The sequence below is a fragment of the Neovison vison genome, chromosome 6 (assembly GCF_020171115.1).
Source record: "Neovison vison isolate M4711 chromosome 6, ASM_NN_V1, whole genome shotgun sequence".
Taxonomy (NCBI): domain Eukaryota; kingdom Metazoa; phylum Chordata; class Mammalia; order Carnivora; family Mustelidae; genus Neogale; species Neogale vison.
Genome location: NC_058096.1, coordinates 66,504,114 through 66,520,247, shown reverse-complemented (window position 1 = coordinate 66,520,247; position 16,134 = coordinate 66,504,114). Strand labels below are relative to the sequence as shown.

Sequence of the window (16,134 nt, the reverse complement as noted above, 5' to 3'; positions counted from 1 at the left end):
TTTAATTGCCTTCCTTTCCTTCTGGACCTGTGTGAGTACTTGGAGCAGTGACTGCCATCTGGTGGCAAGCCAGAATCATCACTTTGTGTGATCTAATGGTTACAAAGATGCCCGCTCTTGGCTCCTGTGGTCTGCACTGCCAGCGGGACACACGGAGAGCCTGGAGGGTGTCTGATGAAGGATCCTGGTGAAATAACCCTTCACTTCCACCTGAACCAGTTGTTCATCCCAGATTCTGAGCCAAGAGCCAGCTCCAAAATGGTGCCTCTGAAGAAAAGATTTGAATTGTTCTTGTGTTTTAGTCTAAGATGTGCTGGCTAACGACCAGCAGGTAACCAAGACTGTGAATAAGTACATACCAAAAGGGGCATGTGATGACATGGAGCCTGAAATAAACTGTTCTGAATTGTGTGACAGTATTCCTGGCCAGGAGCTGGATCGGAGTCCTCTTCATGATCTCTGCAGGACAATTGTGAGTTGACAGCCATGGATTGTCAGGGCTGCTCAGATATACACCTTGTTGTTGCTGCTGTTGTTAGTGGTGGTGGTGCAGTGGTAGGGGTGAGGAGTAGGAGGAGGAAAAGGAGGAAATGGGGGGGAGGAGGAGGAGGAAGTGAGGAGGAAGAGGAAGAGGAAGAGGAAGAGGAAATGCTCATGCAGGACACATATTCTCCAGCTTTGGGAATGGTGGGGAAGTTCGTGTTTAAGCTATAAAAGAGCCTTCATTCCTAACAGTTTCTCTTTATTCTGTTCTCAGACCTCTTCCCACTATAGCAGTAAGACCATTTCTTCATTATCTCCTGTCCTCTTGGGTATTGTTTGGACATTTCTCAGCTGTGGACTTCTTCTGATAGTCTTCTTTCTTGGCTTCACAATTCGCTGCAGGAATAACAGGTAAGTAGCCCCATAAGTAGTTTCTCACCCCCTGTAGCCTGAATCATGAAACCCACAGTATTAGTATCATTTTGACATCATGAGCTGTTAGGAGGTATCAGTAAAGCTTATCTCCTATTGTGGCATTAAACTATGTGAGTAGTTCCCCTGAAATCATCCTGGCCTTGCAGTACAGTTTCCTTATGAGGAAAAATAATCTAGCCCAGTATTGTGGTAACTACCACAAGGATATCCAAAGAGGAAAATGAAGAGTCTCTCCTCATAAAGGAGAGGTATGATCCTTCTGAGAAAATGAGGTATTGGGGGGTTTTGTTTGTTTGTTTTTTAAATAGTTTTAAGAGTCGAATTTAGTGACTCACCAGTTGCCTACAACACCCAGTGCTCATCACAACAAGTGCCCTCCTTAATGCCTATCACCCTCTTACCCCATCCCCCCATTCACCTCCCCTCCAGCAACCCTCAGTTTGCTTCCTAGAATTAAGAGTCTCTTAGGTTTTCCCTCCCTTTTTCTCTGTTTTCATCATAGAAAATGAGGTATTTGTCTTAAAAACATAGAGCATGTAGATAAATAATCAAAAGCAATATTAAAGTCCATGGCCAATATAGTTTGGAACCAGACTAAGTGGGCTAAGGTATCTGAAGAAAATGGTAAAGCCCTACTCTTCTGCTGACATATTAGATAATTTCTGGTTGGTTAGAAAAGTCACTGACTCAGGTACCTGAAGGGCTCAGTCAGTTAAGCATCTGCCTTTGGCTCAGGTCATGATCCCAGAGTCCTGGGATCAAGTCGCATCAGGCTCCCTGCTCAGTGTGGAGTCTGCTTCTCCCTCTCCACCTGCCTTTCCCTCAGCTCATTCTATCTCATACATGAATTCTCTCTTTCAAATAAACATATAAAATCTTTAAAGGGAAGGAAGGAAGGAGAGAAGGGAAGAAAAAAAAGGGGGAAGAAAAGGAAGGGAGGGAGGGAGGGAGGAAGGCAGGGAGGGAGAGAGAAAGAGAGAGAGAGAGAGAAAGAAAGAAAGAAAGAAAGAAAGAGAAAGGAAAGAGCAAGCCAGTCAGTGGCTCATCAGGGTAGGTATCCATGGCTTCCAGGGCTGGCAAAAGAAACTAAGTGAAGCCTTTTTTTGAAGGGGCTTGCAGAATTCTGCCTTCACTGCTATTGGATTCTTCCTTCAGGGCCCACCCCATCTCTCCCACACCAACACTCTTTACCATCATCCTGCTCCTACTGTCCCAGCCTGTCACCTGAGAAGCCCTGCTCTAGCTCCCTCTTCTTTGCCCACAGCTAAATTCTAGATGGAGTCCACATCAGATTCCAACAACTGCCTCAGAGAGGTGAAACTTGTCTGGTCCCTCTCCAACCTTATACTTTGAGATGATCACCTGTGCTCCATTGCCTGGGTTTGGAACTCAGATGAGGGTCTATCCGTTGGATTTGTCTAGCAGGCATTTTGGGGCACCATTGGCCATTTGAGACATGGAGGACATGGAATTATTAAATAGCAGTGACTTGAATGGCTCTGTTAACCTCAGCATGGTTGTGACTCATGGCAATCAAACCTTAGTATACCTCTGATGCTGCCCAGCCACTTTTCATTCTGTTCCTCAAATTCACTAAGTCTGCTCCTACCTCAAGTCCTTTTACTTACTGTCCCCTTGTGTTCCCACTGCCTAACCGTCTTCTCCAGATCTTCCTGTGACTGTTTCCTTCTCATCTTATAGGTCTTGGTTCAAAAGTCATCTCTTTGGAGGAGCCTTTTCTGATCATTCTATCCAGAGTGGCTTATCTACAGAATGACCACCCAACCCCAGTATTTCATTCCATATATTATCACCCTGTTTTATTTTCTTCATAGCAATTATAACTCTCTGATATCACCATATTTATTTATTTGCCTGTTTATTGTCTGTATCCCCCATTAAAATATAGAGTCTGTGAGCACAGGGACTTCGTCTGCCATGCTCACCACTGTCTTCAGCCTTTAGAACAAACTCTGGAACATAATAGGTGCTCAGTAAATATATTTTCAGTGACCCTGGGAGGAAGGATATTTATATCCCAATGGTGACTGCTGCCAAGAGAATGACTGGGAAAATCATGCATTTCAAAGTTAGAGAACTATAGAGTAGTTCTCTACTATAGAGAACTATGGAGTACAGTCTCTTCAGCTGCAACAGGTTTTTGTAGTGCAATTTAATACCCACCTGGCAAATAAGAAAATAGTACCATTGGTTCATATGTAATTTTCCCCCAGCACATCAATGGTTTAAAGCATTCACGGCCAAGACTTCCTACAAATAAAGAAGAAAGCCTTAAGCTAAGAATATTGCACTACCATGGCAGTGCAAGTAGTAGCTGGTTTAATGGCTTTAAGAACTGTTGTACCTCCTATACTGTGAGGCTACCTAGGAGTAGATGGTGAAGTAGAGAAGGTATTTCCCATGTGTTTAAAAACAATTAATTGTTGAAGAAGCACAGATCCAGAGCAGATTTTTAATTTGGATTATAATGTTATCTACTGGAAGTGAATGTCCTCTAGTATGTACATCTTGCAGATTTAAGGCTGCAAAAATCAACTGTGACTTGTGTACAAATGGTGGTAATTGACATTTGCTGAGTGCTAGTTTTTAATTGGATGATCATTATTTTTATTAGTATTTTGGTTACAAAGTTAAATATGTTCCAGCTGTTTTGGCCCCATACCATTTTTCCCATAACCCATTATTTTTATACACAATTATGTAGAATGCAACTTTTTAAAACATTTATATATCCTGTTAAAATAGGAACACTTATAAAGAGTGTTGTAGTAGAAACACCTATATATCTTTCATTCCAGTAAAGATTTTGCTGCCTGTTTTGCTTGCAGTAGGAGCATGACTTGACATAAAGAATAAAATAATAAGAGGCACCGTGAATAGAAACATATTTTACAATTAAGTAGCTTACAAGTTCAGGCAAGGAAAGATAAAATAACCCAGTTTCAAAGTGCTTTCTTAAATGATAAAATTTATTCAAAGGTGCAGCATCACAGATCATTTCATTTCAGTTCTTTGCTCTCTAAATTTGTGAGTGTGTGTGTGTGTGTGTGTGTGTGTCTGTGTCTGTGTAGCACCAGAGGAAGAAAAATATTCTAATAAAATTAAATATTATGTGATGTTCAAGTTTGGATGCAGATACATTTTTGATAAAGTTTTAAAAATGTAGTCTGTGAAAGAAAATCAGTAAAGATAAAGAAGACTTGAACAGCACTATCAACCAACTTGACCTAATTGACATTTATATAATCCTACATCCAACACCAGCAGAATACACATTCTCTTCAAGTACACATGGAACATTTACCAAGATAGATCATATTCTGGGTCATAGAAAAAGTCTCATTAAATTTAAAAGGGTTCAATTCATACTACAATAGAATTAAATTAGAAATCCATAACAGAAAGAATTCTGGAAAGTTTTGAAATATTTGGAAACTAAATAGAACACTTTAAAATAACTCATGGTCAAAGAAGAAATCAAAGAGAAACCAAGAAGTATTTTAAACTGAATGAAAATGAAAATATAACATATCAAAATTTGTTAAATACCATTAAATCAATACATTTAGGGAAATGATAGTGTTAGGCTCCATATTAGAATAGGGGAAAGATCTACTTTATGAAACAAACAAACAAAAAGAAAGAGCAAATTGAGTCCCAAAATAAGCAGAAGAAAAGAAATAATAAAGATGAAAGTGGAGATTGATGAAATAGAACAACAAAAACAAAGTCAGAAACAAACCATGAAACCAAAGTTCTTTGCTAAGGTCAATAAAATTGACCAATCTCTACTTCAAATGATCAGGAGGGAGAAAAGTAGAATATGTAACTACCTAAATAAGGGAAGAGAGGTGACATCACCCAAGATTCTACAGATATTAGAAGGATAATAAGGTAATGTTAAGAACAACTATAGCAGGGGTGCCTGGGTGACTCAGTGGGTTAAAGTCTCTGCCTTCTGCTCAGGTAATGATCCCAGGGTCCTGGGGTCAAGCCCCGCACGGGGCTCTCTGCTCAGCAGGGAGACTTCTTCCCCCTCTGTCTCTCTGCCTGTTTCTCTGCCTACTTATGATCTCTGTCAAATAAATAAATAAAATCTTTAAAAAAAAGAACAACTAGCAGACAGTCTTTAAAATGTTCTGCATTAATCCCAACCTCTTGATAGTCACACTCTTGGGAAAACCCCTGTCTTTGAATATGGGCTAGAATTACTGACTTGCTTATTAATGTGGTATCAGTTTTAGGATAAGGTTACAAAAAGACTGGCTTCCTTCCTTAGATCTCTCTCTTTCACTTGCTCACTGTGAGGGAGGCCACCTTCTTGTTGTGAGCTGCCCTGTGGGGAGGACCACATGGCAAGCAACTGATTTCTAGTCTGCATCCAGCAAGGACTGAGGCTTACTAACAGCCATGTCAGTGAATTTGAAAACACATCTTCTAATGCCTAATAGCAATGAGATTGGAAGTACATTTTAACCCAGTTGAGCCTTGGAGGACTGCAGCAATGGCTGGCTCCTGGACAGCATCCTTGTGTGAGATCCTGAGCTAGAGGCTCCCAGTTAATCTGTGTCTTTATTGTTGAAGAAGTATTACCAGTTTTACAGAATATCTTCTGAAACACTGAAAATCATGGAGCATTCCCTAAATCATTCTATGAGGTCTGTATTACCCTGGTATCAAAACCTAATGAAGACATTAGAAGGAAAAAACCCTGTAACTTAATACCCTTCATGACATAGATCCAAAATTCTAAATAAGAATTAAACAAGTTGAGTCCAACCAAATACCAAAAGGATAATAGATCATGACAAAATGAGATTTATCCCAGGAATGAAAGATTGAATTAACATCCGAAGATTAATCATATAATTCACCCTATTTACAAACTTAAAATAATGATCATCTTTCTAGACAGAGATAAAGCATTTTGACAAGATTCAACATCCATTCCTGATAAAGTCTCAACAAACTAGCAATAGAAGAGAACTACTTCAACATAACAAGGTTCGTCTGTGGAAAAAAAAGAAAAAACTATAGCCAACCCCATGGTAAAAGACTGATTGCTTTCCCATTAAGATCAGAAACAAGACAAGATCTCCACTCTCACCAGTTTTACTCAGTGATGGAGATTTTAGCCAGTGCAATAAGAAAAGAAAAAGAAATGGAAGGAACCTGGTTTAGGAAGGAAGAATTAAAATGGCTTTACCTTCTGGTGACCTGATTGTGTATGTAGGAAATTCAATAGAATCTATTTGTTAAAGAACTACTAGAACTAATAAATGAGTTTAGAAAGGTTGAAGTAAATGAGATTAAGTTACAAAACTCAACTGTGTTTCTAAATACTAAAAACAGACAACTGAAAAAGCGAACTTAAATGCATTGCCATTTACAATAGCATCAAAAATATGAAATATTTCAGGATAACTATAACAATATGAAATATTTGTACACTAAAAGCTATATAATATTGCTAATCTAACAAATACTGTGAAATACTTATATGCTGAAAACCGTAAAACTGGTGAGAGAAATTAAATCCTAAATAAATGGAAAAATACTGTGCTCATGAAGACTCAATATTGTTAATTCTCTCTTAATTGATCTATAGACTAAGCCCAATTACCATTACAATCCTAGCTGACATTGTTAAAAAAAAAAAAGATTTTATTTCTTTATTTCACAGAGAGAGAGCACAAGCTGGGGGAGCAGCAGAGGGAGAAGGAAAAGGAGGCTCTCCTCTGAGCCTCCCCCCAATGTGGGCCACTATCCCAGGACCCTGAGTTCATGACCTGAGCCAAAGTCAGATGCTTAACCAACCAAGCCACTCAGGTGCCCCTTGAGAAATGCAAATTCAAACCACAATTAAATGTCGCTACATTCTTTTAACAATGGCTACAATTTTTACTTTTTTTATTATGTTATGTTTGTCACCATAGGGTACACCATTAGTTTTTGATGTAGTGTTCCGTGATGCATTGTTTGCATATAACACCCAGTTCTCCATGCAAACATGCCCTCCTTAATACCCATCACTGGGTTAACCCATCCTCCTACCTCCCTCCCCTCTAAAATCCTCAGTTTGTTTTTTGGTGTCCATAGTCTCTCATGGTTCTTTGCCCCCTCTGATTTCCAACCCCCTTCATTTTTCCCTTCCTTCTCCTAATGTTCTCCATGCTATTCCTTACGTTCCACAAATAAGTGAAACCATATGATAATTGACTTTCTGTGTTTGACTTATTTCACTTAGCATAATCTCCTCCAGTCCTGGCCATGTTGATGCAAAAGTTGGGTATTCATCCTTTCTGATGGCTGAATAATATTTGATCGTATATATGGACCACATCTTCTTTATCCATTCATCTGTTGAAGGGCATCTTGGCTTCTTCCATAGTTTGGCTATTGTGGACATTGCTGCTATGAATACTGGCATGCATATGGCCCTTCTTTTCACTACATCTGTATCCTTGGGGTAAATACCCAGTAATGCAATTGCTGGGTCATAGGTTAGCTCTATTTTTAATTGTTTGAGGAGCCTCCACACTGTTTTCCAAAGTGGCTGTACCAACTTGCATTCCCACCAACAATGTAAGAGAGTTCTCCTTTCTCCAGAACTTCTCCAACATTTGTTTTTTCTTGTCTTGTCAATTTTTACCATTCTAACTGGGGTAAGGTGGCATCTCAATGTGGTTTTGATTTGAATTTCCCTGATGGCTAATGATGATGAAAATTTTTTCATATGTCTCTTAGCCATTTGTATGTCTTCTTTTGAGAAGTGTCTATTCATGTCTTCTGCTCATTTTTTGACTTTGATTATTTATTTTTGGGTATTGAGTTTGAGGAGCTCTTTATAGATCTTGGATGTCATCCCTTTATCTGTAGTGTCATTTGCAAATATCTTCTCGCATTCCATGGGTTACCTCTTTGTTTTGTTGACTGTTTCCTTTGCTGAGAAACTATTTATTTTGATGAAGTCCCAAAAGTTCACTTTTGCTTTTGTTTCCCTTGCCTTTGGAGATGTTTCTTGAAAGAAGTTTCTGTGGCCAATGTCAAAAAGGTTACTGCCTATGTTTGCCTCTAGGATTTTGATGGATTCCTGTCTCACATTGAGGTCTTTCAACCATTTTGAGTTTAACTTTGTATATGGTGTAAGAGAATGGTCAAGTTTCATTCTTCTGTATATAGCTGTCCAATTTTCCCAGCACCATGTATTGAAGAGACTGTCTTTTTTCCTTTGGATATTTTTTCCTGCTTTGTTGAAGATTATTTGACCATAGAGTTGAGGGTCCATATCTGGGCTTTCTGTTCTGTTCCCTTGGTCTGTGTGTCTGTTTTTGTGCCAGTACCATGCTGTCTTGGTGATCACAGTTTTCTAATATAACTTGAATCAGCCAACATGATGCCCTCAGCTTTGTTTTTCTTTTTCAACATTTTCTTGGTGATTTGGGATCTTTTCTGGTTCCATACAAGTTTTAGGATTGTTTGTTCCAGCACTTTGAAGAATGCTGTTGGTATTTAGATCGGGGTGGCATTGAAAGTATAGATTGCTCTGGGCAGCACAGACATTTATCTTCCAATATCTGCCTGCAGAATCACGGCTCCCCAGTTCATACCTTAAAACCAACCTCCAGAGATATTCTGTTAGTAGATGTCTGGATATATCTTCTTACATCTCAGGCTGATTTCGTGGGTGTTCAGAGTGGTCTGATTGATATCTAATTCAATTCAGGTGACCAGTTGAAATAGGGTCCCCTAATCTTCTGCCATCTTTGCCTCCTTGACCTACAATTTTTAAAAATTGACTAAGTCAAGGTTGGTATACATTGCTAGTCAAACTTCAATGTGGCACAACCACTTTGGAAAACAGTCTGGCAGTTTCTTCAGAAGTTCAACATACACTTACCCTATGATCCAACCATTCCGCACCTTTGGTTTTTACTCAAGAAAAAAATAAAACTATATGTCTATACAAAGACTTGTACACCAACGTTCACATCAGCTTTATTTTAAAGATTGGAAACAGAACAAATATCCATTAATAGGGGAATGAATAAACAAGTTACAGTGTATCCATACAATAAAATACTACTCAACGTTAAAAAGTATGAATTGCTGATACTTGGGAAAACCTGGATGAATCTCACAGTAATTGTGCTGAGTAAAAGAAGCCAGGCAAAAAATTTGCATACTATATAATTCCAATTATACAGAATTATAGAAAATTTACCTAATCTGTTGCTAACTAATCTGTAGTGACAGAAATCAGATGAGAGTTGCCTGCAGTGGGTGGAGGGTGGCACAGAGGCACAAGAAGGAGGGATTACAAAAGGACATGTAGAAACTTTTAAGGGTGATGGATATGTTCATTACCTTGATTGTGGTATTTCATAGATAGTTACATATATCAAAGCTTACCAAATCATGTACCTTAAATATGTGCAATTTATGGGATGGCAGTTATATTCAATAAAGCTATTTCAAAATGTAGTCTACAAACATTCTTATTTTTCTGAGAAGGTTCCCATGAAGGAAAAATGTACACCATATCTGCTGTCCTTCTTAAAGGGTACTGTTGGGACACCTGAAACCCATCTGATAACTGTGTTAGATATTAATGACTATCATGGGAGAATGCATTATTTTTTTCTAGATTCCTCTTATAGTTTAATAATCACTTAACTTGGAGCAAAGTAGGTACTTAAGGCCCAGAGGCTCTCCTGATGCCTCTTATGTAATGCATAAAATAAGGGCAGTGTCCAAAGTTCTGTATGAAGCTAAACTTATTCAATTAAAGAACTTTTATTCCAAAAACTTATCTCACTGTCACTTGTGATAATGAGTATAAATTTACATGTTATTTATCAGAATGAAAGTGGCATTTGTACAATCATCCCCAGGATCTTGTATTTTACTGCCTGGGAAATCAAGAAATTTGAATAATAAGAATTGTGTAGGGATGAGCTTTTGCCCTGCTTGCAGGTTAACAAGTTAACCTGTTACTATCTTATAGATGCTAACAAAAGACATGAGACTCGGGCTCAGAGACAGAGTCCTTCATTATTCATGGCAAAAGCAGTAGTGAGAGCTTCATGTTGCATTTGTGCTGGTTACCATACCCTCAAGTCCCATGAGGATGATACAGGACCCAAGAGGAGGCTTGAACACATGGGGAGCTGTCATTAAAGGAGGGGAATCTGAACCTGAGAAATTCCCCATTTTTATAGTGAGTCATAACAAGCCTGGTCTTTTTCTGGGGAGAGATGTTACCTCAGTAAATATTTGCTGAGCTGAACACCTACTGGCTCAGGATTTTGTGTAGAACGTAATTTAAGTATTCCCAGGAGCTTCAAATGCATCACTGAGGTGGAAAAACATGAGCAGATCCAAAAAATACATTCTGGTTTTTTAAAAATAGCTTTTCAAAAAATAATGCCTGCAGGGATAGCATTTTTTTTTTCCATATTGTTTGTTTCAGGTCTGCCCTCTTTGTGACTTAAATAACTGGAGCTGAAGGGATGGTGATGGGGAAGAAAGGAAAGCAGTTGGCATCTTGTTGGCTATGAGAAAGTTTGCACTAATATTGTACCCTACAAAGCTTTCTGGTATCTTCTCTATAATCCTTAGCTTGATGGGTTATTGGCCAAGAAGGAAGAGCCAGGGCACCTGGGTGGCTCACTCATTAAGCATCTGCCTTCAGCGCAGGTCATGGTCCCAGGATTGAGACCCACATCAGGCTCCCTGCTCCATAGGATGCCTGCTTGTCCCTCTTCAACTCCCCCTGCTTGTATTCCCTCTCTCTCTCTGTGTCACATAAATAAATAAAATCTTAAAAAAAAAAAAAAAGAAGAAGGAGAAGGAGAAGGAGCCAGACAGACCTAGAATAAATACCATCCATATAGCTGATTTGGGGATAGGTATGCAGAGCCTAGGACTGAACTGAGGCAGAGACAGGAGCAGCTCTTGCAAGAACTTATCCAACAAGAAAACTAAGTTTCATCGTTGGAAAAAAATCATAACCGTTATCACTTCCAAAGGCTTGAGCACAGAACCAAAAGTAAGTGGTGTATCGTGAGGTCAAAGTCATTGGCATTCAGAAATGGTGCTGGAAAAGAGGTGAGAAGCAGAAATAAGGTGACAAGATCTAGGATTATGAACAGACATGAGGTTTTCTTGGGTACTGGCTGGGAGATGAAATAGGGATGATTCAGCAAGAAGTTAATGAGGCAGGATCAGGTTTAATGGATAGGAGTGTTTTCTACACAGTCCTCTGATGCTGTTTGCCCATCCTGTATTCAGACCTAAATCACTATGACCTCTAGATGAAGTTGACACACACCCCCATTGCATACCCACCATTACAGTTAAGCACGTCATTGATCCATCACAACTGATTGGATTGGAAGGAGGAGAGCACTGTCTCCTCTGGCAGATAATGAGCTCCTTGAACTTAGGACTACATCTTACTCATTTCTGTATCTGCATTGTGCCTGGACTATACTCCAGGTTTCCTGACTGAACAAATTAAATGGACGAGAATACAGGCTATGACAATAAAGGTTAAGTTCTTACAAGATGGATATTTTCATCCTTTAACTTTAATATGGTAGCAATTCTACTTAAAATTATGCCACAGGTAAGCAATTGCTTTCCATTGTTCTTTTCTTTCCCTCATGGTGCTTGTCCCCGCAGGAGCCCAGGGAATGACATCCAGAGCCTCAGTTTCCCATTTCTCCTGGTTGTAGCCTTTTATTCTAAACGATCCTTTCAGTCTTATCATACCATTAAAATCTGTTTGCTTTGGGGGCGCCTGGGTGGCTCAGTGGGTTAAGCCTCTGCCTTCAGCTCAGGTCATGATCCCAGGGTCCTGGGATGAAGCCCCATATTGAGCCCCGCATGGGGCTCTCTGCTCAGCAGGGAGCCTGCTTCCTCCTCTCTCTCTGCCTGCCTCTCTGCCTACTTGTGATCTCTGTCAAATAAATAAATAAAATCTTTTAAAAAAAATCTGTTTGCTTTTGATGCCCTGTTGGCCACTGAATGCTGTATTTTTAAAAGGCCTTCTCATAATTAGGTTCTTACAAATGTGCCTATTATTTTAATAAATATTTATTGAATTAGTCAACAATCTATCAGGTACTATTCTTGGTGTTAGGATTACATCAAAGAACAAAGTAGCCAAAAATTCCCTTCCCTTGTGGACTTTGCTTTCCTACAGAGGTGAGCAGGCAATAAACAAATAAAACAACTGTCAAATATATGGAATATTAATATATGGAATATTAATGATAAGTGCAGGAAAGAAAAGTAAAACAGGGAAAGTGAATGGGGAACATCGGGTGGTGGTGCTATTTCAGAGTTCAGTCGGGAAAGAACGCACTGAGAAGATAACATTTGAGTATGGACTTGAAAGGCAAAAGAAACAAGTCATGAGGTGAAAACAATTCCAGGCAGAGGGAACAGAAATTACAAAGGCCATGAAGAAGGAAAGATGACCAATGTGGCTGGAACTGGGTAAATGAGGCAGAGAGAGGAAAAGATAAGGTCAGAGAGGTAATGGAGGAGCGGGGCAGAACATGTAAGGCCTTGTAGGTCACTGTAATGACTTTAGCATTACTCCAGATTATGGGGAGCCATTATAGGGTTTGGAACTGAGGAATAACATGACCTGACTTACATTTAATGGGAAAACTGGCTGCTTTTTGAGAATAGACCTTTAGCATTTGAAAGAGGCACCTATGGCACTCCCTTAAAGTCATGTTCCTTGAGTGCCTTCATTCATGAATACAAATGGCTAAAAAGTGGAATTTAAGACATCTTAACCAGCCCTCAAAATGGCATAAACCAATTGCCTGTCACAAATCCCTGTATCTCCAACTGGTTCTGTTCTCTGATTGAACCCTACTAATATGCTAGGAAAAGATATGCAGTATCTCTACATAGAAAGTCATAAAACATTTTTGAGAGAAGTTTAAAAATTTCTAAATAAATGAAGGATATATTATGTTTATAGATTAGAAGACTCAATATTATAAAGATATATGTAATTTCTCCCCAGATTGATATATGGATTCAGTGTAATTGCAATAAAAATCCAACTTTTTTTCTTTTCTGGTGAAACTCAACAAGCTGATTCCCAAATTTATATGGAGCTTCAAAGGGCCAAAAGTAGCCTGGAAAAAAGATGGACAAGGTGGGAGGATTTCTACTTCAGTATATTCAGATTTATTAAAAAGCTAGTGATTCAAACATGCTAAGTATGCCTTTGGGGCAAGGATAGACAAATAAACCAATGAAGCAGAAACAGAGCCAAGCAAGTATGGACACATTTTAATTAATGGTCCTGGGTCAGTTGACTATCCACATGGGGGGAAAATGCAACTTCAGTCTTACATCAACAAAATCATCTACTGATGGACTATAGATCAAAATAAAAAAGTCAAACAATAAAGCTTCAGGAAGATAAATAGGAGAATATCTTCATAATCTTGGGACAGAAAAACATCTTAAGTAGAAGACAAAAAGCACTATTCATAAAAGGAAATATTGTCAAATTGCCCCACGTAATATTAAGAAGACCTTATGTTCACTAAAAAACCCTAAGAGAGGGAGAAAAGCAAGTCATAAAAGGGAGAATATATTTTCAATGCATGTATCATCAAAAGATTTTTATCCAAAATAAAGGACTGTGAACAGATAAGAAAGGCACAGAGAACACAATCGTTTTCAAATGAGCAAAGATATGAACAAATGCTTTATAAAAGAATATATCCAGGTAGCCAATAAACAAATGAAAAAGTGTTCAAATTCATTAGTCATCAGGGAAATGCAAAGAAAAGCCACAGTGAGATAACACTATGTACTCACTGGAATGTCTACAATAAAAAAGACTGACAATACCAAGTATTGGGAAGAATGGGGAGCATCTGAAATTCTCATGCATTGTTATGAGAGTTTACAGTGTTACAATCATTTCAAAAAACCATTCAGCAGAATCTACTAAACCTGAACATATTCATGCCCTATGTTACAGCAATTCTAACAAAAACTGCATGCATATATTCACAGAAATACCTATACTAGATAGCTCTGAATAGAACTATTTCTAATAGGGCCAAACTAGAAACTACTCAACTTGCCATCAATAGTTTAATGTCTAAACACATCATGGTCTATTTAATGATTGCCTATATACAGTCTTAACGTTAACAGTCTACAACTACCTGCAACAATATGGATGACTCACAAAAACAATGTTAAGCTAAAGAAACCAAGCATAGGTTTGCCTGGGTGGCTGAGGGGGTTAAAGCCTCTACCTTCGGCTCAGGTCATGATCTCGGGGTCTTGGGATCAAGCCCCACATCAGGCTCTCTGCTCGGCGGGGAGCCTGCTTCCCCTCTCTTTCTCTGCCTGCCTCTCTGCCTACTTGTGATCTCTTCTGTCAAATAAATAAATAAAATCTTAAAAAAAAAAAAAAGAAACCAGGCATAAAGGTGAGACCCTATATGGAACTACTTATATGAAACACAAAACAAAGCAAATTTAATCAATGATGTTTGAAGTCCAGATTGTAGTTACCCTTTAAGTTGAGGGGGAAGTTGGGGGAGCACAGTGACAGAAGGGAGCAAGAGGAAGGCTTCTGGAACACTGGCAATGTTTGTTTCTTGGCCTATATGCTGGTTACACAAGTGTGTATCTTCATTTATCTTTTTGAATATATTGAATATGAAAATATTGAAGTATTTATCTTCAATAAAAGTTTTAAAAATTATTCTTGAGTTTCCTAAAAAAAAAAAAAAATCTAAAAGGAAGATGTGTGTCATTTTATCAGAAGAGACAGCACTATTTTTTAATAGTATCTGAAAAAAATTCTCAATTTTATATCCTGAACATTGATGGTTAGAATGGATAGGTTTACTGTAAATGTGAAGGTGAATTCCATAACACTTTCTTATGGTACCATTGTTAATAGTAAAAAAATTAAAATTTCTATTCATAGTGAATGATGTCAAACACAAGCAACAAAAGAAAAATACATTCAGTGTCATCAAAATTAAAAATTTTGTGCTTCAAAACCCTAGTCAAGGGAGCACCTGGGTGGCTCAGTGGGTTAAAGCCTCTGCCTTCGGCTCAGGTCATGATCCCAGGGTCCTGGGATCAAGCCCCACATTGGGCTCTCTGCTCAGCGGGGAGCCTGCTTCCCCCTCTCTCTCTGCCCACTTGTGACCTCTGTCTGTCAAATAAATAAATAAATAAGTCTTAAAAACAAACAAACAAACAAACAGTCAAGAAAACTAAAGGAACTCAAAGAATGGGAGAAAGTATTTTCAAATCATCTATTTGATAAGGATCTTGTATCTAGAATACATAAAAAATGCTTACAACTCACAATAATTTTTTTTAAAAAATAAATAATCCAATTTTAAAATGAGAAAAGAATCTGGATAATCGTTTCTCCAAAGAAGATCTGTAAAGGGCCAATAGGCTCATGAAAAGAGGTATGACAACATTAGCCATGAGAAAAATGCAAACCAAACTACACTGAGATACTACTTCATGCCCCCTTAATGCATCTAGAATTTAAAAAGACAGAGGAAAACAAGAGTTTGCAAGGATGTGTAGAAAATGAAACCTCACATACTGCTGATGGGAATAAAAATGGTGCAGCTGCTGTGGAAAATAATCTGGCAGTTCCTCTAAATGTTAAATGCAGAGTTACCATATTATCCAGTAATTGGATGTTTAAGTAGATACTCAAGAAAATGAAAATATATGTCCACACAAAAACTTGCATATGGATGTTCACAGCAGCATTCATAATATCCCCAAAGCAGAAATAATCCAAATATCCATGGATAAATGAAATTGTATATCCATAAAATAGAACATTATTCAACAATTTAAAAAAGGGAAATCCTGATTAATGCTACAACATGGATGAATCTTCAAAGCATTATGTTAAGTGAAAGAAGGCAATCACAAAAGACTATAAATTGTAAGGTTCCAATTATGTGAAATGTCCAAAACAGATAAATCTACAGAGACATAAGGTAGATGAGCAGTTGCTTATGGCAGGGAAAAAGCAGATTAAAACTATGAAACATACACCAAATGGCTTAAAACTTAAAGGTGATGTTAAAATAAAGGTGTGAGGTTATAAAATTCTCATCTGCTCATGGTGAGAGTGCAAATTGTTATAAACAT

The 16,134-nt window shown here is 38.2% G+C and overlaps 1 protein-coding gene across 1 annotated transcript in view; it reads left to right on the top strand.

Annotated features, from left to right (window-relative positions):
- Positions 1-379: 379 nt before the first annotated feature.
- Positions 380-16,134, top strand: part of GPR156 (G protein-coupled receptor 156) — a 60,457-nt gene continuing 44,702 nt past the window's right edge. Inside the window, exons 1-2 of the mRNA XM_044251460.1 lie at positions 380-472; positions 758-894. Of these exons, the coding sequence (XP_044107395.1) occupies positions 380-472; positions 758-894 (230 nt within the window). The remainder of the gene's footprint in view (positions 473-757; positions 895-16,134) is intronic.